The sequence below is a fragment of the Triturus cristatus genome, chromosome 11 (genome assembly GCF_964204655.1).
Source record: "Triturus cristatus chromosome 11, aTriCri1.1, whole genome shotgun sequence".
NCBI classification, from domain to species: Eukaryota; Metazoa; Chordata; class Amphibia; order Caudata; family Salamandridae; genus Triturus; species Triturus cristatus.
The window spans coordinates 498,696,233-498,721,505 of record NC_140594.1 but is presented as its reverse complement, the minus strand read 5'-3'; the positions used below and the strand labels follow the sequence as shown (position 1 = coordinate 498,721,505).

Genomic DNA, 25,273 nt, shown 5'->3' with positions numbered 1-25,273 from the left:
ATGGTTACTTCTCAAAACAGGGAATCGAAGGGATGTACAATTGTGCATTTACATATCTCTGTGCTTCAAGTGTACATGGTTTACATCTAATACAACTTTAATTATGGCTTTGAGAAGCTGCTTATGGTCCCACCAAGAGGTGGCAGGGTATACTTACATTCTCATTAGGAGAAAGTCTAGGGCCGTCATGACCATATAGGCAACTCTATCCTTCTTTACTGATACAATCATATGTACTTTCTAAACTGCATGACTCCGGTGTGACATACATTGTGTATTCTTTTCTAGGCAGAAGAAGTTCTCCAGGAGTTTATCCAGACTCAAGAATCTGTAGCAATGTCAATTCTGCAGATGGATCAGACCCTGTCGCAGAAGGAGAAGGAAATTGCTGGTAGGTTGTGATCATATTGAACCTATGAAATGCAATGAACAATGCAGAACAAACATTGGTCATTAGATTCTGTTTAAGTACTAGTTCAGACCACAATGGTCAAACTGATTAAATCAAGTGTAAGCTTCAGGAGTTCTGCTTACTGACCACAAACCTGATTCCTATCAGGATCATTTTTTAGCCCTTTCACCCAAGCAAAGTAGATACCAAATTATTTTTACCAATGTAGGTGTTGAGCAATTGCTGTACTGTAGTTTGAAAGATTTAATAAATATGCATTCCCATGTAATGTGCTAAACATAACATCTCGCCTATGGCTCTATCTAGCAAAACACTTACTCCAATAACAATCCTTGCAGCAGGTTCCAGAACTGTCTTCTACAATATTTACCAGCATCCATTACATGCTTGACGGCTAATAGCAACAACATACTTAATAAATCACCAAGATTGAGGTCAATTTGACTTCTATTCATCAACATCCACTCCAGTCATACAAACATTGGAGCAACTCTGATTAACCAGCACTCCTTCTCCATCAATCCCCAGATACCTTGAAAACCAAATAGCTCCTTAGAACCAGAGAGACTACTTTTGCCTCGCTGGGAATGCTAATTAGAAGGGTGTGAAAACAATCACTCAAAAACCAACGCCATTTATCAAAATCTAGGCAAAACCCCACCTGCCTGCTGGCTTCAATGCAGGCCTAAAAAATCATCTGTACTCAGCCTACAAAGGCTACACAGCCTATCATGTCAAGCTCTACCTACTTTGATGCCTTCTGATCACCGTATGGACCGCTATGTATGAACTGATAGGGCATATATCTTTACAGTATCCACTCATCCAGGTCCTTTTCCCTACCTTAGACAATTCTATTAACATCATCTTAGCCAGCTGTTTGTATCCACCTACAGTATTACAGAATGAAATGTTCACAGTTGGAAAATCGCAAATACGAAGACAGGTCCGAACTATTAGGTACCCCTTGCTTCAGGAATTAGGTTTTCTGAAGTGGAGTTGAGAGGACGATTCAGCACCTTTGCACTTTTACTATCGTGACAGACTTGGGTTTGAGGGATACGTTTCTTCCTAGTAGGACATCTGAATTAACCTTGTTCTTGCTTATTGTTTCATCAGAGGAGCAAGCAAAGGTACAAGCTGCAGAGCGGGAGATGAAGCTGAAGGAAGAGATGCACGCAGCAGCCCAGCAAAAGTTGGAGGCCCAGCAGAAAAGCCACGAGGAACATGTCAAGCAGCTCACACAGAAGATGGAGGAGGATAGGTTGAAAATGATAGAGGACAGCGAGAGGGTGATGAGTCAAAAGCTCAAGGTAAATCTCAAACCAGTTTTATTTACCATTATACGTTTTCATTGTACAATATGTAATATCCATATTTTGTTACATAAATGTTTTACAACAATGTAACATTTTTCTTGTAATCCTAGTTCTCAATCATGAGTACCTTTAATAAATGCATAAATAACAAAGTAATATTTGAGGACTGCTCCTTCTGAGATCATGCCGCTTGAACAGCATATGCCCCTCACCGGATAAGTGCATCCTCCATGATTGTCTGGTTGGGTAGTCAGCAGCCCTCTACAGGATTTCCTGACAACATAGTTCCTTCTGGTGCTATACTAGAAGTGACTGGAAAGCTGAAGAGGAAAGGGCTAGTTTATATACCCAGTGCATTGGCCTCTGACTATACTGGTCCTTGAGGCATTCCTGCAGAGGTTTTATACACAGATGTGTCCTGTGTACAATACAAATGCATGAAACTGTGGATGCTCGAAGATAATAAATCAGTCAGGCAGATGGGGAGAACCTCCTTCAAGAAAAGGAAAATCTGATGGATAAATACAACTCTGCTTCTGAAGGATACACTTTTACAATCTTGAATGATTTGGTCGTGTTTACTGAACTCTCAGCAATGGGGATAAGGGTTGAAGGGTGAGAATATTATGAAGAAATGTATAGTAATTTTTGCAGCGTGAATCTTTCTGGATTCACTATGCTGTGCATTATTCCGCGATCTGGTGGTTGGGTCCGGATTCGTAGTCTTTCTTTTTTTTTTTTTTTTCTTTTTTGTAGCCCAGGTGGGCGTCGACGTCCCACCATTTGGTGCACCTCTCGTGACGTCGTCGTGCTTCCTGCGGAAGTCCCACCTTTGGGGCGCCATCTTCAGATTCTTTTTTCCGCCGTTGGGTCTGGATCGTCATCGAGAAGCTCCAGAGTTTTAGACGAAGGAAGAAGGAAAATACGCGAGTTTCATCGAAGGAGAACCTTGAGAAGACTACAGAGAGAAAGGTATTACAGCCGGGACGACGAAGAAGGAGGGGATCCTCGAAATTCTTCGGCGCACAGAGGAAATTGCGCACTCAGAGGCTCTGAGCGCAATGGACAAGACACCATTTAAGTTCTGCCCTAACTGCCACCACAAGTTCGCGCAGAAGGACCAACCTTTGCCTGCCGTTCGACCACGAGAGCAAGGACTGCAACGCCTGTTCTGCCTTCGCGCCGAAGACTCTCCGGGTGAGAGAACGTCAGAGGAGAGCCAACTTCAGCATGGAAGGCAAGGGTAAGGCCCCGTCGCTGTACGATCTGGGCCTATCAACCGACGATGAAGACAACATCGCCGAGGGACCTGATGTCTTCACGGTCGCAGAGACCGATAAGAAAACGCCTGACGAGGTAAGAGACACGTCGAGAACAAAACCACCGAAAGGGCCCCGAAAATCGGATGGTGACTCTGGAAAAAATGAGTCAAAGTCCTCGAAGGAAACACCGGCGCCAAAGATTTTGATGTCCGTCAGTGGTTCAAAGGACAAAAGGCCGAGCGGATCCTTCGAGAAGGACTCCCAGGTGCCGAAGACCGCCGAGAGGCAGAGTTCGTCGAAACAGACCCACGAGGTGGGACGTTCGGCGACGAAAGACAAGACCGCGTCGACGCAAGCTCCGTCGTAGAGACCTGCGGTCGACGCCGAGCACATCTCAAGCATGGAGAAGAAAAAGAGAAGGCTCGAGGTGGAGATGGAGAGCATCCTTCAGAGGAAGAAGGAGTTCGACGAACGAATGAAACAATTCAAAATCCCAACGGTCCCGTCAACGGATGTAGTGGAGATCGAGGAAGAAGGGGATTTCGATGCCGAAGAGCAGTCGAGAAGTCCTGAAGAGGAGGAGGAAGGCACCAACTATGAGGGAGAAGGTGATGATGAGGACAGCAGTCGTTCTACGGCTCAGCGCCGTCGACGAGTCAGGAGCTGGAATGGCAGGATATCGACACCGAAAACCCCGAAGAGCCCGTGGACTCGTATCCTTCGAGGCCTTCGCCGCCTGACGACATCGGGGCGTACAAGATGGTCGTCAAGAGTGCTGCAGCAGCCTTTGGTGTGAAATTGGACGAGGAGAAGCCGAAAGCAGACTTTCTACTCGAAACTCTGCTCCCCATCCAGACGAGGAGCCAGTTCCTCCCCATGCTCCAAAGCGTGATGAACCAAGGGAAGGAGGCGTTTAAGGACCCGGGAACATGCCGGTCCATCACACCCAGAACAGAAAAGAAGTACAAGCACTCCTCGCAGTATCCTCCTTACATCAAGGGATCGGTCACGGCAGATTCCATCATTGCTTCCACGGCCAGGAAAAGAGCCAATGTGCCGGCGACCTCGGGGCCACCTCCTGACAAGGAGAGCAGAAGGATGGACCTCACTGGAAGGAAGGTAGAAAGAAACGCCGCAATGAACTGGCGCATGGCAAACTCAAACGCGCTACTGGACAGACACCAGTACCAGCACTGGGATGAGATGGGGGAACTAGTCAAGCATCTCCCAGAAGAGTACCGTCAAAGAGCTTCCCATCTAGTGGAGGAAGGGAAGAATATCGCCAACTCATGCATCAAGACTGCATTGGACGGGGCGGAAACTTCGAGCAGACTGATGGCCATAGGGATCACTGAAAGGAGGCAGGCTTGGCTCAGAATTTCTGGATTCAAGCAGGTAGTCCAGAATAACATACTGAACACCCCTTTCAACGGTGAAACGCTGTTCGGGGAAACTGTGGACGAGAAGCTCACCCAGCTGAAAAAGGAAAATGAGACAGCAAGATCCATGGGAGCCCTGCAATTCAGAGGGATGCGAAGAGGCACCCCAAATCGGAGACCCTACGGAAGGGGAGGAAGCCAGCAGGGTACGTCGCACCAGACATTCCAGCACGGGCAGCAGAGTGACAGTCACAGCCAGCAGGGACAGCAGAAGCAGAACTGGCAGTACCAGCCTCAAGGCCAGTCCTTTCGAGGGAGAGGAAACGGACGTGGCCAAAGGAGGAGAGGGGGAGACCAACCCTCATCTAAGTGACTACACACACAAAAGGACGCTCACCCACAGCATACCTCGAAGGGTGAAGCGCAATGTAAGAACACCAAGGGGGTTACACAAAACAAGCGCCTACGAGCATGCAACACCGGTAGGCGGAAGACTGGGCCTCTACCTTCAACAATGGCAACAAATAACCTCAGACAAATGGGTTCTCAACATCATACAGCACGGATACTGCATAGAGTTAGAGAAAAGGCCTCCAAACAAGAAACCAAAGAGAAGACAGCGCTCGGGTCAGGAGCTCGCTCAACTCAGCGAGGAGACACTTCAACTACTGAAAAAGAAGGCCATAGAACCTGTGACACGCAGAGAAAGGAACAAGGGAGTGTACTCAAACTACTTCCTTGTACCAAAGGTGGACGAATCACTAAGACCCATCCTGGACCTAAGGTTCCTAAACAAATTTCATAAAGACGCAAAAATTAAAAATGACATCACTACAAGAAGTGCTACCCCAAATACGAGGCGGAGACTTCATGTCCACCGTGGACCTCAAGGACGCCTACCTGCACATCCCAATGAACAGGCGACACAAAAACCTGCATCAACCAGGATCATTATCAGTTTACAACCCTGGCATTCGGCCTAAAGTCAGCCCCAAGGGTCTTCACAAAATGCCTTGCAGCAGTAGCAGCGTACCTACGAAGGGAAGGGATTCATGTGTATCCTTACCTAGACGACTGGCTAGTCAAAGCAAGCACTCGCGAAAAGTGAGAGGAGCATGCAGAACGGGTGACAAGAACACTAACAAACCTGGTGTTCTCGATACACTGGGGGAAGTCATCGATAGAACCAGAGCAGGTGAAGATCTTCCTGGGGGCGAAGATCAACACCATAGACGGAACGGTGATGCTCAGCGACAGAAGAACAATAGTCCTGCTGAACGAGACGCGTCTCTACCAGAAGGGGCGAGTTCTAACAGTGAGAACAGTGAGCAAGATCATGGGGGTGATGGCGTCATGCATCCACCTAGTCCCCAATGTACGGCTTCACATGATACCATTCCAAGAATGGCTACAACAGCAATGGTCACAAGCGAGCGGGAGTTGGGAGGATCTAGTGGTTGTTACGCACGCAGTGCAGGAGGAGATAACATGGTGGAACAGGGAGAACTCAACTACAGGAAAGACCTTGAAACCACCAAACCCAACTGTGACCATTACCACGGACGCATCACAAATAGGATGGGGAGCACACATGAACAAACTCAGGGTGAGGGGTCTGTGGACTCCGGCAGATGCGGTCAGACACATCAATTACCTGGAATTGAAGACTGTCCTGCTAGCCCTGAAGGCCTTCCAGAAACAGCTATACAACCAGAAAGTGTTGATACAGACGGACAATACCACTACCATGTTCTATGTCAACAAGCAGGGAGGGACACAATCGTTCCCCCTTTCCACTCTGGCACAGGAGATTTGGAGATGGGCCATCCCACTCAAGATAGACCTGCTGGCCATACACCTACCAGGGAAGGACATTGTGGAGGCAGACTGGCTCAGCAGATAGATATCGGCATCCCACGAGTGGGAGCTCAATGGACAGGAAACACAGAGGCTAATCCATATGGTGGGGAACACTGACAATAGACCTGTTTGGATAACACCGGAATGCAAAATGCCAAAGCTTCGCATCCAGACAACCAGCAATCGCAAGGGAATGCCCTATGGATAAGTTGGTCAAAGACATTTGCCTACGCTTTTCCACCGATACCGCTGTTACACGGGGTGCTCGACAAGAGCAGGACCAGCAACATGACACTGATCCTAGTGGCACCACAGTGGGCAAGGCAAACTTGGTTCTCTCAAATAGTGGAAATGGCACAAGGCACTCCTCACAAATTCACAAGAAGAAAGGACCTGCTCTCCATGCAGAACGGAGAGATCCTGCACCCAGAACCAGAGAGCCTCAGCCTGGCGGCATGGCTCCTGAAGACTTAGAGTTTGCGCACCTGAACCTACCTCAAAGCACTATGCAAGTGCTGCGGGAGGCAAGGAGACCTACAACACGGAAATGCTATGGGGTGGCTCCTGAAGACTTAGAGTTTGCGCACCTGAACCTACCTCAAAGCACTATGCAAGTGCTGCGGGAGGCAAGGAGACCTACAACACGAAAATGCTATGGGGAGAAATGGAAAAGGTTCACAATATGGTGCAGCAGAAATAAACTACTGAATAAAATGACAACAGAGTCAACGGTGCTTAGATATCTCACACACCTACTAAAAAGTAATCTATGCTCATCCTCCCTAAGGGTACACCTAGCTTACACACGAGGGGAGAGAGGAGGAAGTCTTTTTACGTCACAGGTAGTAAAGAGATTCCTGGAGGGGGCGAAAAGAATTGCGCCTCCAAAGAGGATGCCGCCGCCGGCATGGAACCTCAACGTGGTCCTAACCGAGCTTATGAAGGAGCCATTTGAGCCCATCCACAAGGCCACGCTGCAAATGCTAACGATGAAAACAGCCTTCCTGGTAGCGATAACCTCGCTGCGCAGAGTGAGCGAGCTGCAAGTACTGACACTGCAAGAGCCCTACATCCAGATACAAAAGGATAGGGCGGTTCTGAGAACGGACCCACACTTCATGCCTAAGGTGGTGTCGGCATTCCATATGAACCAGACAATTCAGATACCGAGTTTCTTTCAAAACCCCACGACAAGCGCAGAAAGGGCACTGCACACTCTGGACGCTAGAAGGGCAGTGATGCACTACATTGAGAGGACCAAAGAGCACAGAAAGACCAAGCAGCTCTTTGTCTCCTTTGCAACTAGTTTCCTGGGTAGACCTGTGACAAAAGCCACCATTGCACGATGGATTGCACTGACAATACAATTCTGCCACAAACAAGCAGGGCAGGAGCTTTCGGAGGGGCCACGAGCCCACTCCACAAGGAAGAAGGGAGCAACTATTGCCTTTCTGGCAAATACGCCCATTCAAGACATATGCCTGGCGGCAACATGGGCTTCAGTGCACACGTTCACTAAGCACTATTGCGTGGACGTTCAGATGAACAAGGAAGCACAAGTAGGACAGAAGGTGCTTCAACACATATTCAACAGCCAACACTCATCTACCACCCAGCCGCCACAAAGATAACAAACCGCTACAAAGTCTATGCACAGCATAGTGAATCCAGAAAGATTCACGCTGCAAAACGAATAGTTTCTTACCTGTCGGTGTAGTTTTGCAGCTTGAAGATCTTTCTGGATTCACTAGCGAACCCACCCACCTCCGCCAGGAAGATGAGGATGGAGGAAGAGGTGGAAGGACATGGAAGAACAGAATAATTGGAATACTAAAAGAAATTGGAAAAGGAAATTAAGAGAATGCCTAGGGAAAAAAAAAAGAAAAAAAAGAAGGGGAAAAAAGAACCCGAAGATGGCGCCCCAAAGGTGGGACTTCCGCAGGAAGCACGACGACGTCATGAGAGGTGCACCAAATGGTGGGACGTCGACGCCCACCTGGGCTACAAAAAAACAAAAGAAAGACTACGAATCCGTACCCAACCACCAGATCGCGGAATAATGCACAGCATAGTGAATCCAGAAAGATCTTCAAGCTGCAAAACTACACCGACAGGTAAGAAACTATTCGTTATTGTGCATTCTCATTCTTTTGTTGCTTTTTTACAAAATGGGAATGCCAGTATCAGGTTGCCTTGCTGGAGGACCTGACACACCTAATAAAATAGCCAAGTTCATCACCTTATGGAATTTCATCTGATTGGGCTTGGCTCTAGTAGAGATGGGGAGAAAGTTCCAGACTTGTTTAGATGTATATGGAGCCCTACATGCTGCAGGATTTTAGAGATGCATTGAAATTATTCCCTTGCTATATGTTATGAACTGGAAATCAGGTGGATTGCATGCCAAAATATTGATTTGCAACCAGTGCGTTATTTGTAAAAAATAAATAAATAATTAAGTGACTTTGTCAGGAGGCCACTGCAGCTTGCACCACCCATTGCCCCTGCCAGCATGCGCTGCCAGTGTTCGTACCAACACAACTACCAAAACGACACTCTTACAATTCAGACTATTCTAGGCCCCCCAAAGCTATATGAATGGCATGTCTGGCAGGTATTTGTAATTTGTAATGCATACTGAAGTAAAAAACAACTGTTCTTGTGCTCATCTCTAAATTAGACAGTGCTGCTATGTGGCAGACTGCCATAAATGCTGATGTTGACAATTAAGTGCCGGTGCAGAGACTCGGAAACCACTGGCTCAAATTAAGCACTGCCTGCAACTATGTAGAATCCAAATTAATGTCTTGCACAATATAATCAAGATAAGCATTCCTTAGGAAGGATAGATTTACTGTCTATTGCCTCCTCAAATTATCTTGACAGTATTGTGCAAGTCAAAACTTTAGAGATGATATTGATGCGAGTCGATATTTTTAGTAGATTATTTGGAACCACGTATTTTAGAAGCTAGTCACAGAAGTAAGGGTACATGGATGTTCTAATGCACCGTGCTTTCTGAATATTCCTCATATTTAAGTATCTGCAGGTGTCAGAATAGATCCAGAACATTTTCTACAAATAGTCTGTCAAGTGCTAGGTGGCATTGTTCTGTTGACTGCTCCAGGTGCAAGGATTGACTGTGACATTAATCCTTGTAGGCCCTATCCTCTCCCCAGTCATTAATTCTTTTTTTTTCGGTTCTCTTCAGACACCAGAATTGGATCCTCCTCCCCTCATCTCCATACTCTCTCAGGGTCACACAGAAGGAGCAAAGGCTTTCTCAACATGTGGAATTCCAAATGGCTAATGCTGTTTGCAGCAAGACCTAAAAATGCAATTTTGACACACAATCTAGTGAATGAGACAAAACAATTGATTAGGATGAGCTTATTTATCTCGCCATCCTCTGGCTGAAATGTGGTTTCAAAGATGATCCAACTATCTTTGAGTATGCCTAGCCAGGGGAGTGCACAACCGTTCTTACTGACCAGTGGGTTGATCGTCATGTGGGTACTAACAACTAGATGTTTAGTGCAACCAGGGAGCTTGAAGGTTCTTGATGCAATTGTCTCGAGGAGCCATTATGAAAGTATCAAGTCTGTGAATGGGTCATGATGCTCAAATCTACAACACTTTATGTCATAGCTGCAGCGAATGAAAGGCACGTACATGTGACTCTCAACTATATGCTAGGTTTCAAGGGACAATTCACTCTAGAGCAAGATCCATCCTTACCTGTATAATCCTATGGCAGTAGGGTGGAGCTGGCCAATACATTTTAAATGTCTCACTGCCCAGACTAGGGGGTTTCAGATAAGAGTGGCCCGGTAGAAAGACAGGAACCTTTTACAAATTTCAGCATTACAATCTTATTTCAGAGAATGGTATGATGACCTCAGTTTTCTTTCCCCATCTACTGTCCTTCAAGCATTTCTTTTAGAAACCTAGGAGAAAGTTCCAATGATTCATAGAAAGCCATCCATTTGACCTCAAAGATAAAGCTTGATATCAAGAGAGGCCTGTCAACACAGCAGGAAAGTCAATGTTCAAGGCATATGAGCTGCAGATTGCACACTGTGCATAGATCGCCATCTGGTGTTGGGCCAGGATGTTTGCAGTTTGTTTTTCCTCTTGGAAAGTCTTTGGAAGTCACAGGATCGGTGACTCCTCCTTTGGATTATACTGCGAATGGGCTTCGGCTCCATCCTCAGATTGTTTTTTTCCGCCATCGGGCTCGGATGTAATCTTCACGCTCCGGTTTCGAACATTTCCAGTTCGACCTTCGAAGCAAAATCCTCGCTTACACCGCGGTATTGTTTCCGATACCTTCGACATTCACCTTCTACATCGACGAATCTCCGGTTCCGGTCGTCGACGGCAGCCTTCGGGCCCATCCAGGCTCCGGTCCCAGCTGATGGAAAGAACTCCATTCAAGAAGAGCCCTCAATGTGGGTCCAAATTCCCCCACACCGACCTTCATGAGGTGTGCAACCTCTGCCTCTCCCCGGAACACGAGGCTCGAGACTGTCCAGCCTGCAAGTCTTTCAGGTCGAAGAAGACGATTCGAGATCGAAGAGCCAGACGCAACATGGCGCACTCCTCGACCTCAGTTCCAGTCGACATCTTCGGGGACGACGCCGAAGATCCTGGACAGCAGCACACCGAAGAAGATACCGTCAGTGCTTCCGAGGCCGACGATTCAGACCTGGAGGACATCACACCGGCGCAGAGGGTCGTGAGTAATATACCCCCTCACACACCCGTGCCGACACCCAAAAAGGCTTCGGTCACGCCTTCGCCTCCGGGCCCAGGCAAGACCAGAGACACAGCTTCACACACCCCACCTTCGGGCCCGGTGAAGAAGCCACACAAGCCTTCCGGCGGCTCGGGCTCGAGCCAGCCGGCCAGCGGTGCCGAGAAACACACTTCGGCACCGAAAACTAAACCAGCCTCCACATCGACACCGAGCCCCGTGCCGAAAACCTCGGGGTCGAAACCTGGTACTTCTTCGGTGCCGACTAAGCACCAAAAAGCCCTCGGAACCCATACTTCCGCGCCAAAGCCCATCTCGGCGCCGATCAAAAAACCGGAGGTTCCCAAGCCAAAAAAGCCATCGGCTCCGAACATTTCGACGCCGAAAGAACAAATATTGTCACAAGAACTATTTTCACCTGATCCTTTACAAAAGACCCTTACAAAGCATCCAAAGACTGGACTTTTGGCACTCTCTTCCAAAAAGAGACTTTTAGATCAGCCGGCTCCACCTCCTAAGAGGAAGGACTCTGCTACTTCCCCCCTCAGAGTACCTTCCCCACCTCCTCTGCCTCCCTCTCCTCCTCCTCCTCCACCTCCACCCCCTCCACATTCTCCCCTACCCCTCATCGCTCCCCGACTCCGTCTCCAGATGAGGATGATCAGGGGGACCCATATCAAGATCCAGGGGATGGGCCCCAAGACCCCACCCCCACAGGATCCCCGGACCCATCGGACAATTATAATAACCCGGACATTCCAGATGTCCCGCAAGATGACCTTTATCCCTCCAGGCCATCTCCGCCAGAAGACTCCCTGGGTTTCCAACACTTGCTTCAGAGGGCGGCACATTGTCATGGGGTAGAATTACACACTGACCCAGTAGAGGAGGACTTCCTCCTCAACACTTTTGATACCTCACATAAGTCTTCTTCCATACTACCTATGCTAAAGGGTGTAATAAAACATGCACCAGAGGTTTTTAAAGACCCAGTCAGGGCCAGGGTCATTAACCCACGTATTGACAAAAAGTATAAGGCTGCCCCCACTGATCCCACCTATATCAAGGGGCCAGCACCACTGGATTCCTTAGTGGTTTCCACAGCAAGGAAAAGGGCAAACTCCCAAGCGTCAGGCGAAGCACCACCACCTGACAAAGAATCTAAATTACTAGATGCGTCAGGAAAACGCACTGCGTCCCAAGCAGCTAACATTTGGCGTATAGCTAACACACAGGCGCTATTAGCCAGATACGATAGGGCGCATTATGATGAACTAGAATCCATCATGCACCATCTCCCAGATAAATACAAGAATAGGGCCCATGAATTGATCCAAGAAGGTAAAACAATTACAAACACCTCCATACGCTGTGCCTTAGATGCAGCGGACACAGCTTCCAGGGCCATCAACACTAGCGTCCTTCTCCGTCGCCATGCTTGGCTAAGAATTTCAGGCTTCAAACCTGAAGTACAGGCCTCCATTTTAAATCACCCCTTTGACCAAGAACACCTATTCGGTCCAAAGGTTGATGAGGCCTTGCAGAAAATGAAAAAGGACACCGATACAGCCAAGTCCATGGGAGCGCTGCAATCACATACTCCCAGACGCTCCTGTCGCCGCTCTTCCTTTCGAGGCACCTCTAGAGGTTACTCCTCCGACAGTGCATCTACTTCATATAAATCCCCCACTCAGTCCACCTTCACAAAGGGGTATCCAAGAGGCGGCTATAGGGGCAGCAACAATAAGGGCAGAGGCAAAACCAACACCGCCCGCTCTGCCACCCCCCTACCCAATGACTTCCTCCTGCTCCCTCCAGACCATTCCACTCCGGTCGGGGGCAGACTACAAAATTTCCTCCATGTCTGGCAGAACATCACCTCAGACAAATGGGTGACCCAAATTATTCAATCAGGTTACTGTCTCGAGTTAATATCTACCCCCCCAAACATTCCACCCAGGCAACGCCCAATGTCACAAGAACATTTGACATTACTAAAACAGGAGGTAAATTCCCTCCTACAAAAACGGGCAATAGAACAAGTTCCCCTCAATCAACAAAATTTAGGGGTCTACTCCCTATATTTTCTAATACCAAAAAGGGACGAGACGCTACGGCCTATTCTAGATCTCAGGCCCCTAAACGGATACATACATTCAGACCATTTTCACATGGTAACACTTCAGCAGGTGCTTCCGCTCCTCTCCCAAGACGACTTCCTCACCAAACTGGATTTGAAAGACGCATACTTTCACATTCTGGTACACCATGCTCACAGGAAGTACCTCAAATTCGTAGTGGACGGGCACCACTACCAGTTCAAAGTACTCCCATTCGGGGTAACAACAGCACCAAGAGTATTCACCAAGTGCCTAGCGGTAGTGGCAGCACACCTGCACACCTCAGAAGACAGCACATACACGTCTTCCCATATTTGGACGATTGGCTCATAAAAGCCACATCCTACAACCAGTGCGTCCGCCACACCAACAATACAATACAACTGCTCCACGAACTGGGCTTCACCATCAATTACCAGAAGTCCCACTTAACACCCTCACACTTAAAGCAATACCTGGGTGCCACTATAGACACCTCAAAAGCCATAGCCTACCTCAATCCAGCCAGGATTGCAAGCATTCAGGCTTTGCGTCAAACCTTCATACTTCAACGTTCCCTTCCAGCAAGGGTGTTTATGCAACTCATAGGGATGATGGCCTCTTGCATCTTCATAGTACCCCACGCAAGACTCCAAATGCGTCCTCTCCAAGAGTGCTTAGCACGCCAATGGAACCAGGCCCAGGGCAAACTGACAGATCTGGTGTTGGTAGACGGTCGCACCCATCGCTCTCTGCAGTGGTGGAACACCACAAACCTTTCCAAAGGTCGACTGTTTCTGGACCCGGTTCACCAAATAATACTAACAACGGACGCATCGCCCTCCGGCTGGGGAGCTCATCTGTTACACCTCACAGTGCAGGGCACATGGACGCCACAACAAAAATCACTCCACATCAATCATCTGGAGTTACTCGCAATCTTTTTAGCCCTAAAATCCTTTCTACAACACATTTCAGGCAAGGCAGTCCTCATTCGCACAGACAATATGACTGCCATGTATTTTATTCAAAAACAGGGGGGGACACACTCTCCACAGCTCTCTGCTAGCACAGAGCATTTGGAGATGGGCGATTCCTCACAAAATCTTTCTCCTAGCCCAACATGTCCCAGGAGTCCAGAACACAGTGGCAGATCTGCTCAGCAGACACACACAACAGATCCATGAGTGGGAACTTCACCCACGCGTTCTTCAGCCGTTCTTTCAAATGTGGGGACATCCACAGATAGACCTGTTCGCCACCCACGAAAACACAAAATGCCCAAGCTTCGCCGCCAGATACCCACACCAATTATCCAAAGGAAATGCGATATGGATGAACTGGTCAAACAAATTTGCGTACGCTTTTCCACCTCTCCCACTCATTCCATTAGTGGTGCGGAAGCTACAACAGCACTCTCTCACACTAATCCTAGTAGCTCCAACGTGGGCCAGACAACCGTGGTACACCACACTACTGCAACTATCGGTAGTACCATACCAAAAGCTACACCTCTCGCCATGCCTCTTAACCCAGAACCATGGAGAGATCAGACACCCGGACCCAGCTCAACTCAACCTTGCAATCCGGCTCCTGAAATCATAGAATTTGGGTACCTAAACCTCCCCCTGACTGTATGAATGTCATCAAAGAGGCCAGACGCCCTACCACTAGAGCCTGCTACGCTGCCAAGTGGAAAAGATTTGTGGTTTACTGCCATAACAACACCATCAATCCCCTAGACGCGTCTATACCGCATATTATATGCTACTTGCTCCACCTACAAAGGTGTAACCTAGCCTATTCATCCATTAGACTACACCTCGCAGCAATAGCTGCTTACTTACAAAACAGGCAGCACCTCTCACTTTTCAGGGTACCTGCTATTAAATCATTCATGGAAGGACTAAAGAAAATAATTACCCCCAGGGTACCACCGTCACCGGTATGGAACCTAAATATTGTTCTCACGAGGTTGATGGGGCCTCCCTTCGAACCTTTGCATAAATGCGAACTACAATTTCTCACATGGAAAACAGCTTTCCTTGTAGCCATCACTTCCCTTAGAAGGGTCAGTGAAATACAAGCATTTACAATACAAGAACCCTTTCTTCAAATGCACCACAACAAAGTTGTTCTCCGTACCAACCCAAAATTCCTACCAAAAGTCTTTTCCCCTTTTCATTTAAACCAAACTGGAGAATTACCAGTTTTTTTCTCGCAACCTCAAACCGTTGCAGAAAGGGCTCTACACACGCTAGACGTCAAACGAGCCTTACTTTATTATATCCAAAGGACACAACCTTTCAGGAAAACCAAACAACTGTTTGTCTCCTTCTCTCCACCACACAAAGGCAACCCCATCTCAAAATCAGGGATAGCTAGGTGGATTGTAAAATGCATCCAGATTTGCTACCACAAAGCCAAAAGAACACTATCCGTTCCACCTAAAGCCCACTCTACACGAAAGATAGGGGCTTCCATGGCATTTCTGGGCAATATTCCACTACATGATATCTGCAAGGCAGCTACATGGTCAACACCGCACACTTTCACTAAACACTATTGTGTAGATGTGCAAGCCAAGCAACAAGCTAGTGTGGGCCAAGCTGTACTAAAAACATAATTTCAAACCACTGCAACAGATACCGGTGGTCACCGCTAGGGTTAGGAACTGCTATATAATCTATGCACAGTGTGCAATCTGTAGCTCATATGCTTCGAACGGAATATGCTACTTACCAGTATGCATCTGTTCTTGGCATGTAGAGCTGCAGAGTTGCACACGCCCACCCGCCTCCCCGGCTACCTGTATCTGTTCCGGTATATCTTATTTAGATACAACATATATGGGTTTCTTCACTATAGTCACTAAGCTCCATCTTTCCCTGCTGGCGAAACACAATTCGAGGATGGAGCCGAAGCCCATGCGCAGTATAATCCAAAGGAGAAGTCACTGTTCCCGTGACTTCCAAAGACTTTCCAAGAGGAAAAACAAACTGCAAACATCCGGGCCCAACACCAGATGGCGATCTATGCACAGTGTGCAACTCTGCAGCTCTACATGCCAAGAACAGATGCATACTGGTAAGTAGCATATTCCTTCTAGGGTGTGTGTTCCAGCATAGCGAGAAAGGCTTTTTAAAAACAATCAACATGTACAGCATCTGCTCAGAATAATATCGTGCAGGCAAAATATGTAAAAATAATATTGTGAAAACGAAGTCTGCTAAAACGTGTAATGTATAAAACAAAAATGGAGAACTAAAGTGGAATCAAGAAAGCCTCACAACAACTGCAAGACCTACCTTTCCCATTGAATAAAACTGGGTTACCTTATTACATTTAATACGTGATACGGGGAGCAGGTTAGAAAGTCATTGTTGGTGTTTGAGGAACTGTATTTTAAAACCCTCTTTTATGGTAAAGTCGAATTTTAAGTCACAATTCTGAAAATACCACTTTTAGATCGTTCAACCAAATCTGGAGCGACGTCTCACTCCGCTACTATGTGACACAAAGAATTGATATGAGCAAAATTTATAAAGGTGTTGGAATACAAGGAATAAACAAATACTTAATGTGGATACATTTGTGGAATCTTCTGTCAGAAGTTACTGATTCAGCTGTGCGTTCGGTACTGGAGGGAGACGTCGCTCCAGATTTGGTTGAATGTCTACACGTGGCAACAGGGCGGACCACGATCTGGGCTGCACGCTAAAGAGATTAAACTGAGGAACTTTTGTGAAACTTGAATAATTGGTGTGCACTTGGACACCCCCTTTTGTGAAACGTATTACTTGCCTTCCCTACGGACAAGTTGCACCCACGGTTTAAGATGAAGAAAGAGAAAAATGGTCATATGACACGAAGAATTGATGTGAGCAAAATTGATAAAGATGTTGAAATACAAGGAATAAACAAATACTTAATGTGGATACATTTGTGGAATCTTCTGTCAGAAGTTACTGATTCAGCTGTGCGTTCGGTACTGGAGTGAGACGTCACTCCAGATTTGGTTGAATGTCTACACGTGGCAACAGGGCGGACCACGATCTGGGCTGCACGCTAAAAAGATTAAACTGAGGAACTTTTGTGAAACTTGAATAATTGGTGTGAACTTGGATACCCCCTTTTGTGAAACTTTTAGATCGTTGGCATTTACACGTCATAGCCATTTGGTGCCTGCAGCCTGTTCCTGGTCACATGACTAGGTGTAGTTGTCGGTTGGTCTTTGTGCATTCCTCCCAGACTGCATCACAGTAGAGGGTCTGGATGTTGGCAGGATGGGACATCCTGGCTTAATGGGGAGATGTGGTATGGGGGGGAGCTGTCACCTACCACAATTGCATTTCAAAGGTACCTATGCCAGCTCACACACGAAGGACTTAACACTAGCCTATTGTGCCCAAAGACAGACTGCAACCAGGGCAGGAAGTTCTGCAGGGAGAAACTCCAGAAGTTTCTCCCACTTAAAAGTGGACACCAGGACCCCTCAGCCCCACTCTTTAGTACACTCCTGGTCCTGTGGATACTGCACAAGGACTGCCCAGCTGACCCGCTGCACTGGACCTTCCTCAACTGGCAACTGAACTGCCTGAGGCCTGCCCTGATGTCTGAGAAGGAAGACTAGATCTGCATCCTTCATGCCAGGCTGTAGTGACTACAAAGGTTAGCTGACTGACCTCCTGTTCTGAGCTACAGGGGCATAACCAGCTCCAGTGGCCTCCCTGCAACTGTCCAGCTGAACCTCCTTCACTGGACATGAACCTGGACCTACTTGAGCCCTGCTGGGCTCTACTGGAGTGAGTTTCTGAGCCCCAAGAGGTTTCTCCAAGGCTCTGGACTCTTGGTGCGGCATCATTTGAGCTCCTCCTTGAAGAAAAGGAGAAACCCTGGAGTTTTGGGTTGTTCCTAACCAAGAATTATTTGCACCAAGATCTTGATGCCCACGTTGACTGGCAGCGCAAAGCTCCGGTGAACCCAACTCTTCATGGTACAGCGACCTCCAGCGAGGACCGGTTATGGTAATGCAAGATTTTAATTTCGCGCTACAGCCTCAACAGTCCACTGTGACAGCCGATGCGAAAATCCACCACCGACCATCCACATCTCCCAACAGGATCTTCATGCATAGCAACGATCATTTGTGATGCCCATCCTGACCTTTGAATTACAGCGACGACCATCCATGACACTCTCCCTGCTGCTCGCAGTCTCTTCCACCGCAAAGGGAACTCTTCGCACTGGACTTTAGAAGGTGTCTTTTTCAGCTGGTCTAACCTGGTCCCTGTGACTTTCTCTCGGTCTCAACGAGCGGATGTCTGCGAGTAGCGCTCTGTGGTTTTAGGCGCTATACTTAGCTGAAATCATTAAAATTACATATCTCCTATTCTATTGATTGAATTTTTGTCATTTAAGTCTCAAATTATGTATTAGATTTTACTTAATGTTTTCTAAATTGGTGTGGGATTTTTCTTGTGTGGTGTTTTCACGTCATTACTGTTTTTGTGCTCCATAAATACTTTACACATTGCCCCTAAGTTAAGCCTGACTGCTTTTGCGCCAAGCTGCCAGAAGGTTAACCACAGGTTAATGTAGTGACTTTGGTATTTCACTCTGACAAGAATTGCAGCTGTTGCTTGAGAAGGGCTCACACCCCCCTCAACCAATAACCCAATTTCTCACTGTATGTATGTAGTATCTTTTGCTGAGCCCTCAAGATTGTTTTTTTCTCTTTGACACTAAATGCATCAGGGAAAATTGTACTGATGTAATGTGGATGCAGGCGGCAAAGGTGAAACTTTTACAGGGTGGTTGGTTCCTGCGATGGTATGGGCTTTGTTGAGGGGGACTCACCATTCCTTGCAGGGGGGGCCCCTAAGGTTTTGTCACGCCACTGGCCGGCAGCAACTGGTGGGTTTATACACCTCCCAGTCCCAGATCCCTTTGGTGCAGAAGCAGCATTGATTCGTTGGCTGACAACACATTCGCTCTGCAATTGCAGCCAACAGCAGCTGCTGTGGCCATCTCAGCATACCACGCACTGCATACCTTGCAGCAAGACGCCTGCATACCTCGCATTTCTCTAGGTGGCCACTTCTGAGTTCTCCATCATCCTAAACACCTTGATGCATGTATTTATATAGCGCTTACTACACCTACCGTGAGATGGAGAGCACCTAGAGAGTGTTTGGCAGCGAGCAGTCTCTCATGTGTTGCAGCTGGGCACGTGGCTTCATCTAGTGTACACAGTTTCTTTCTCAGAACAACAGGGTTAAAAATAAAAACAACACTGGGGAGGTTTCCCTAGGGAGCTTGTCATAGAACCTGTGATTGGTCCCGTATTCTTGGGAGAGAACGCAAGACTGCACCGGCCAAAATGCATGGGGAAAAAATTGAATATGGGAGTGCAATTCACAGTCCCTTTTTATGTGATATTATAAGAAATTCAATTTCCCTGGCTAAAAAGGATTAACCCTTTAATAAACCAGCTATGCCACTGTTTCCCCGCGGCCTGCAAGACTTGTGGGAGAGTGCAGCGTCTGCAGATGGAGTCCTTTGCCTCTCCTCTTGCCAATGTGGAGTGGAAAGTAATGAGGCTAAACGTCTTCTAGTGACCTCATTAGCATTTCAGCTATCCTGTGGCTGTACTGTGGAAAGGGTGACTGACGCTGCCATACAATCTGAGGGCTAAAGGAGGTTGACCTGATTTCAAACTCTGGATGCTGTCTTTTAGGATGAACAGAACTGTGACTGAGCAGTGGCTGAAGGAGGCTGACCCACAGCACCTTTATGTTGCATATTATTATGTTTTTGTATCCTCTTTACAAAAGACTGTGAAACAGCTAAAGCTGCTAGGCCATAAAATCAGGAGAAAGTAGTTTAGTAAAACCTGATTGTCTCTCTCTCTCTCCCTAGATTGTGGCTTTGCCAAAGTATTAACCATACAAATGGACAGAAGCAGTATTTACAATATCAGCCTTTCTTTTTTGAGAGCTTTTTTCAGCATAGTACATTGGAGGTATTACCGGTATATATGTGTTTGCCATTTTGTAAAAAGTAGTATAAGCAACCATTGCCATGTATTTTAGTATTAGGTATTATTTCAATCATTCTGCCATATGAACAGGTGAGATCTTGGTGATTGGCTGTGTTTCAGTTGTCTCTTATGTTTTTTGTGGATGTGACTACAAAGGTATACACCAGAGTGTCTTGAAGAAGTTGCCGCTGTCTCACGTTGATCTCATTTATTCCACAGGAACAAGCTCTGCTGATTCAGGAGGGAGCAGACAAGCAACATAGGGAAATGCAGGAACACATCGAAAGACTCACGCAGCAGATAGCTGCGGCTTCCAAACCTAGGCGTCGCTGTGTTATACAATAAAAAAGAGACTGAGCTGCATGTGCCAATTGGCAGAGGTTTGCAGATGTAGATGTGTTATACTCTGAGCTGCATGAAGGCCTAGACTATTTATTTCAAACCAGAAAGGCACCACCCGTATCTCCCGCCAGTAGAAAGTATTCACTGATGTCTTGTGGGTCTGCGCTATAATGCAGTTCTTGGCGCTAAAGACCCGCCACGAGTAGCCCATGGTTTCTTTCTTTGTGAGACAACAATCAGTAACCAAATTTGCTTATTGATGGCGCCTAAGCCAGATGTTCAAACATAATCACAGTTCAATGAGGGCAAGTTCATTGCTTCGGCTCCGCACAGTCTTCAGCTGTGGGTTCTTCATAAACACTTATTTCAGCTCAGTATCAGTTTATAAACTCAATTAAACCATGTGAGCAACCATAAACCACCAGGAGCTTTCGCATCAACCTGAAGGAGCAATGAGTTATTGATAAAACTCGGTTAAGTGAGGCATGCCCCTGTGTACCACGGTGAGGATTCTTGAGAGGTATCTGTCAAAAACTGTGTGTCCTTGTTCATTTCCAGCTCTCAGGGCCTAGACCGTCCTGAACTCTTGAGTATTTCTCAGCTTAAGTCAACAGGAGACTGCAACAACATGATTTTGTGCATGCCAATAGAGTGCTGTAACTTGCCTAATTATCAGTCCATCGTCTTCTTTTAATGACTAGCTGTGGATGCAATGGTTATATCGTTGACAAACTATACATGTTGTCCTAAATACAACATTTAAACATGTTTAATAACTGCCAGACAAAAAACTGGAACTTGACACATCTGAGAGGCCTGCTCCTTCTCTGCTGCATGAAGCACGTGTACTGTCAAGTTAATATGGGTAAATGGACAGTCATTTCTTGAAAGAGTAAGATTGCATATAGCCTTATTACAGCGAAAAACTGGCACAATTCAAACTTAAAGTGGAACTACCACAGCACGTTTTTGAATCGCACGCCGCCCTACACCACACTCCCAAGGATATGTTTGCTCTCTATTTTTTACCCAGGGAGCAGAAACAGGCGTTCGTTATTGGGATGGGATCCTTGTCATTAGGACCGCCTGCAGTCGCTCTTCCTCCTGGGGCAGGAGGAGGTCCTTCCATTTTCAGTGCTGTCCAGGGACCTCCTACATCAAGCTAATCATAACCGAGGGGGGGCACTAATTTATAAATGACGTCAACTTGAGGCCACGTGCATTCTTTTAACCCTTAATATTCTTAATTTGTACTTTACTAAGATCCACATTTTGTTGTACATGTACATTACCAATATCCAATTTTTTTTGTAGGAATACCACCATTCCACCGACACGATTCATGCAACCCGCAATACATATACAACACCTAAACACTACGGGCCTTACAAAGAATTAACACAGCGCGTGCCACAAGCCATTTGACTGTGCCACGCTGCGTTAATTCCAAAGCACAGGGATGCGTCATATCTACAAGGGTATGACGGATCCCTTTGCTCTCCCCTGTGCTGGTGCACAATTGGCTGCCATGCGCCGACGCAAGCACCCATGCACCATGGTGCAAAGATGCCTGCATCATGAGGATGATTGTTTATGTGCAGGAAGGTGTCCGTTCCTGCACATAAACAATCTGAAATGGCGTTTTTCAACTTCTATGTGTGCTGCATTAGCACACATAGAAGTTGCAAAATGTCATTTTTTTGAATGATTGTTTATGTGCTGGAAGGGACACCTACCTGCACATAAACAATCACAAAAGGTGATTTACTCGTTCTATGTGTGCTGCAGAATGCAGCATGCATAGAATGAGGAGAAAAACGAAAAGAAATGGATACATTTCTCCTCATTGCGCCTCCCTACGCCTCCCCTGGGAAGGCGTAGCATTCAGACGCATTTCCACTTTACGATTTCTTGTAAATCTGGAAATGTGTCCGGTTCCATGGGTGTTGTGTAGGAACACCCACTGCAACACCTATGGAATGCCCCTTTCATGCAAAATGTACCTTGTAAAGGGGTCGTTTTTATGAGGACAGGAAAAGCCACGCAGGGTGGCTTTTCATGGGCTTGTAAATATGGGGCAGCAAAATGCGACGCCTGTGTGTCACAAAAAGTGACGCACCGGCAGTGCAAGGGTTTTGTAAATAAGCCCCTCACATTCCTTTTACTTCACTGCACATCAAGGTGCTGTGACAAAAAATATGATAAAAGAATAATTTTGTCCTTCACACATGACAAGAATACACTGCTGACATAAACTTCACGATAAACATACACTTCTTCCATAAAAGGTCTTCCACTACGTAGTATGATACCCCTCTGTAAATGGGCTCCGGTTCCTCATCAAGGGTATAAAATGCTAAATAAATTCAATTTCAAGAAAATACTTGAGCATGCTCAGAATGCTACTTTAGAAGAATTACAGGGTCCAAAATGTCAAAACGCATACAAGGTCAGTCCATGGACCCACATTAGAAACCCGCATGGAAGCTTATTGCTGAAGGGTGCAAGTAACTGCCTGGGGAGGCCCAGAGTGAGGAGTGTAGTGGGTTATAGGCTCAAGTAAACAGTCTTGACTTGGTGAAATAAGAAGAGGAGTCTGTAATTGCATATGTTATGGAAAAACACAACACCAACGAAGGAACAGTAACTCACATAGAGCTGAGCACCATCTGCAGCGTCACAGGTTCTGTGCCGAGAAATTTCATTTTCTTACTGTGCATACACTCTGGAGTGGCGGGATGACCACACATTTATACTGAAGAGCAGTACAGATCCAAAATTGCCATGTAACCAGAACATCTGAAGGCAACACAAATTCTATTAGGACCCTGGATAGAGTAGAAATAGCAGATGCGTTAAACAATCTGGTGGAGTGTGACGGCCTGGTAGGCATTCTGCCAGGCCCACCCCCCATCCTGCAGATTCTATGTATTCTTTTATCCTATACTTTGCTGCAATTATTCAATGTGTAGAATCTGTTCTATCTATAGCCGCAAATAGAACTTTGAGAGATATTTCTTCTGGCCTACATGGACCTCTTGTTGTAACTTTGTATTGAAGAAAGGTTGTATTGTTTAAACTAATTTGTCCTTATGGAATAAAACTTTGAATGGATCCAAAGAAAAAAATCATTGTAATTCGCTTACACTTGGGGCTGAGATGGTAACCACTGAAAATGCCACCTTCACAAAGTTGTTTGGCCAATGTAACCAAGGTAGTGTATAATTGCCCTGGACATGGATATTGCTCATATGCATCAAGCAATGAAACAACCAGTTACTGTTTCACGGGTACGGAAGCAGTTTAAGTTGGGGGTCCAAGCAGGCATAGAGTTTTTTTAGGTTACCGCTTACATGTATGTGGTAAACTGACCTGTAATTGTAGATAAAAGATCATCAAGAGAGGAAAGAATTTCTATTCACTGCCATGTCTACAACATTTGCTCTTGAACTGGTAATAGATAGAATTGATAAGACGTTTTACTGCCTGCCTTAATCCTAGATTATCGACCAATAAACTCAGAGGGTTATTAGCTAGAGTATCAAGAGCAATTTCCACTTTTGGATAAAGGGTCCATGGTTCATGTATGATGATGACAGGAAGTCAGTGGCATGGCTGAGGAAGAACATACATGTAAAAAAGAAAGTGTCTAAAGCACAGTCAGTGAACATGATCCCACAAGCTCGGTTTTCTAACTTGCTGTAGACTCTGGAAATAACAAGAAAGTGAAAAAATGTATAAGCATTTATACGTCTGTTCCAGGAAGAAGGCTTTACCATAGAACTACTACCATTGCCTATCCAAGATGTGTTTGAGTACAGTTTATTTGTGCTCTTTAGCTACAAAATGAACCTGTTGGGATACATTCAGAAGATTGAATCCCACACCATGCTGTTCAACGCTCATTTGTAAGTTTGTCATCGAAAACGATTTATACCCCAATCAAAGTCTGTAAAGGTTTGCAGACAAAAGAAACAAGCATTGGCAAAGCCAATCGGTCTTGCCTTTCACATAGTTACAGTTGCCTCAAGTAACTACTAGATGTCCTTTCCAAGTCAGAGAAAACTGTATGAAGTCTTTTACAAGGCTGCAGCACTTTAGAACTTTACTAGATGCACCTCTCAAGTTAGAAGTAACTGCTTAACAAGTCTGTCACTATGCTGCATTAACTCACGTTGATGATAAATGTCGCACTCGAGTAAGATGCAACTGCTTGAAATGTCCTTCACAAAGTTGAGGGGGTGGTGCTTCAACATTAAAATGTACATAACCACTTTAGCTAGTCCAATAAAGCGTTGATATTTTCTCATGAAGGTGCGGTTCCACAAGTCATTAATGGGTGTCCTTCACTAGTCAAATGCAAGCGTATTTAAATTCTTACATGAAGCTACAGTTCCACTAGTCATTACGAGGCATCATATCGAGTCAGATGCAAAATCATTGCAATTGTTAAATGAAGCTGCAGCTTCAGTGGTTGTTGCTAGGTGTCCATGACACATCAAATGCAAAAGCTTTTAAATTCTTTAATTAAGCTGAAGTTCAACAAGTTTTTACTAGCTGTCCCTCAAAGTCAAATGCAAAAGCTTTGAAATTCTTACTTTAAGCTGCAGTTTCACTAATCTACTAGGTGTCCCTCAAGTCAAATGCAAATTCATTAATATTCTTTCATGAAGGTGCAGTTCCATGAGTGTCTCTCAAAGATCAAATGCAAATGCATTGAAATTCTAATTTCAACCCACAGTCCCACTAGTCGTCACTAGATGTCCCTCAAAAGGGGAATGGAAATGCATTGAAATCTTTCA

The 25,273-nt window shown here is 46.1% G+C and overlaps 1 protein-coding gene across 2 annotated transcripts in view; it reads left to right on the top strand.

The window, feature by feature from the left end:
- The window catches only part of LOC146784477 (guanylate-binding protein 7-like), a 189,106-nt gene extending 165,507 nt beyond the window's left edge, over positions 1-23,599 (top strand). For both annotated transcript variants that reach the window (XM_085633277.1, XM_085633278.1), the window contains exons 9-11: positions 289-391; positions 1,532-1,725; positions 20,349-23,599. In XM_085633277.1, coding sequence (XP_085489403.1) covers positions 289-391; positions 1,532-1,725; positions 20,349-20,474 — 423 coding nt within the window. In that variant the 3' untranslated portion in view covers positions 20,475-23,599. The remainder of the gene's footprint in view (positions 1-288; positions 392-1,531; positions 1,726-20,348) is intronic.
- The last annotated feature ends 1,674 nt before the right edge of the window (positions 23,600-25,273 follow it).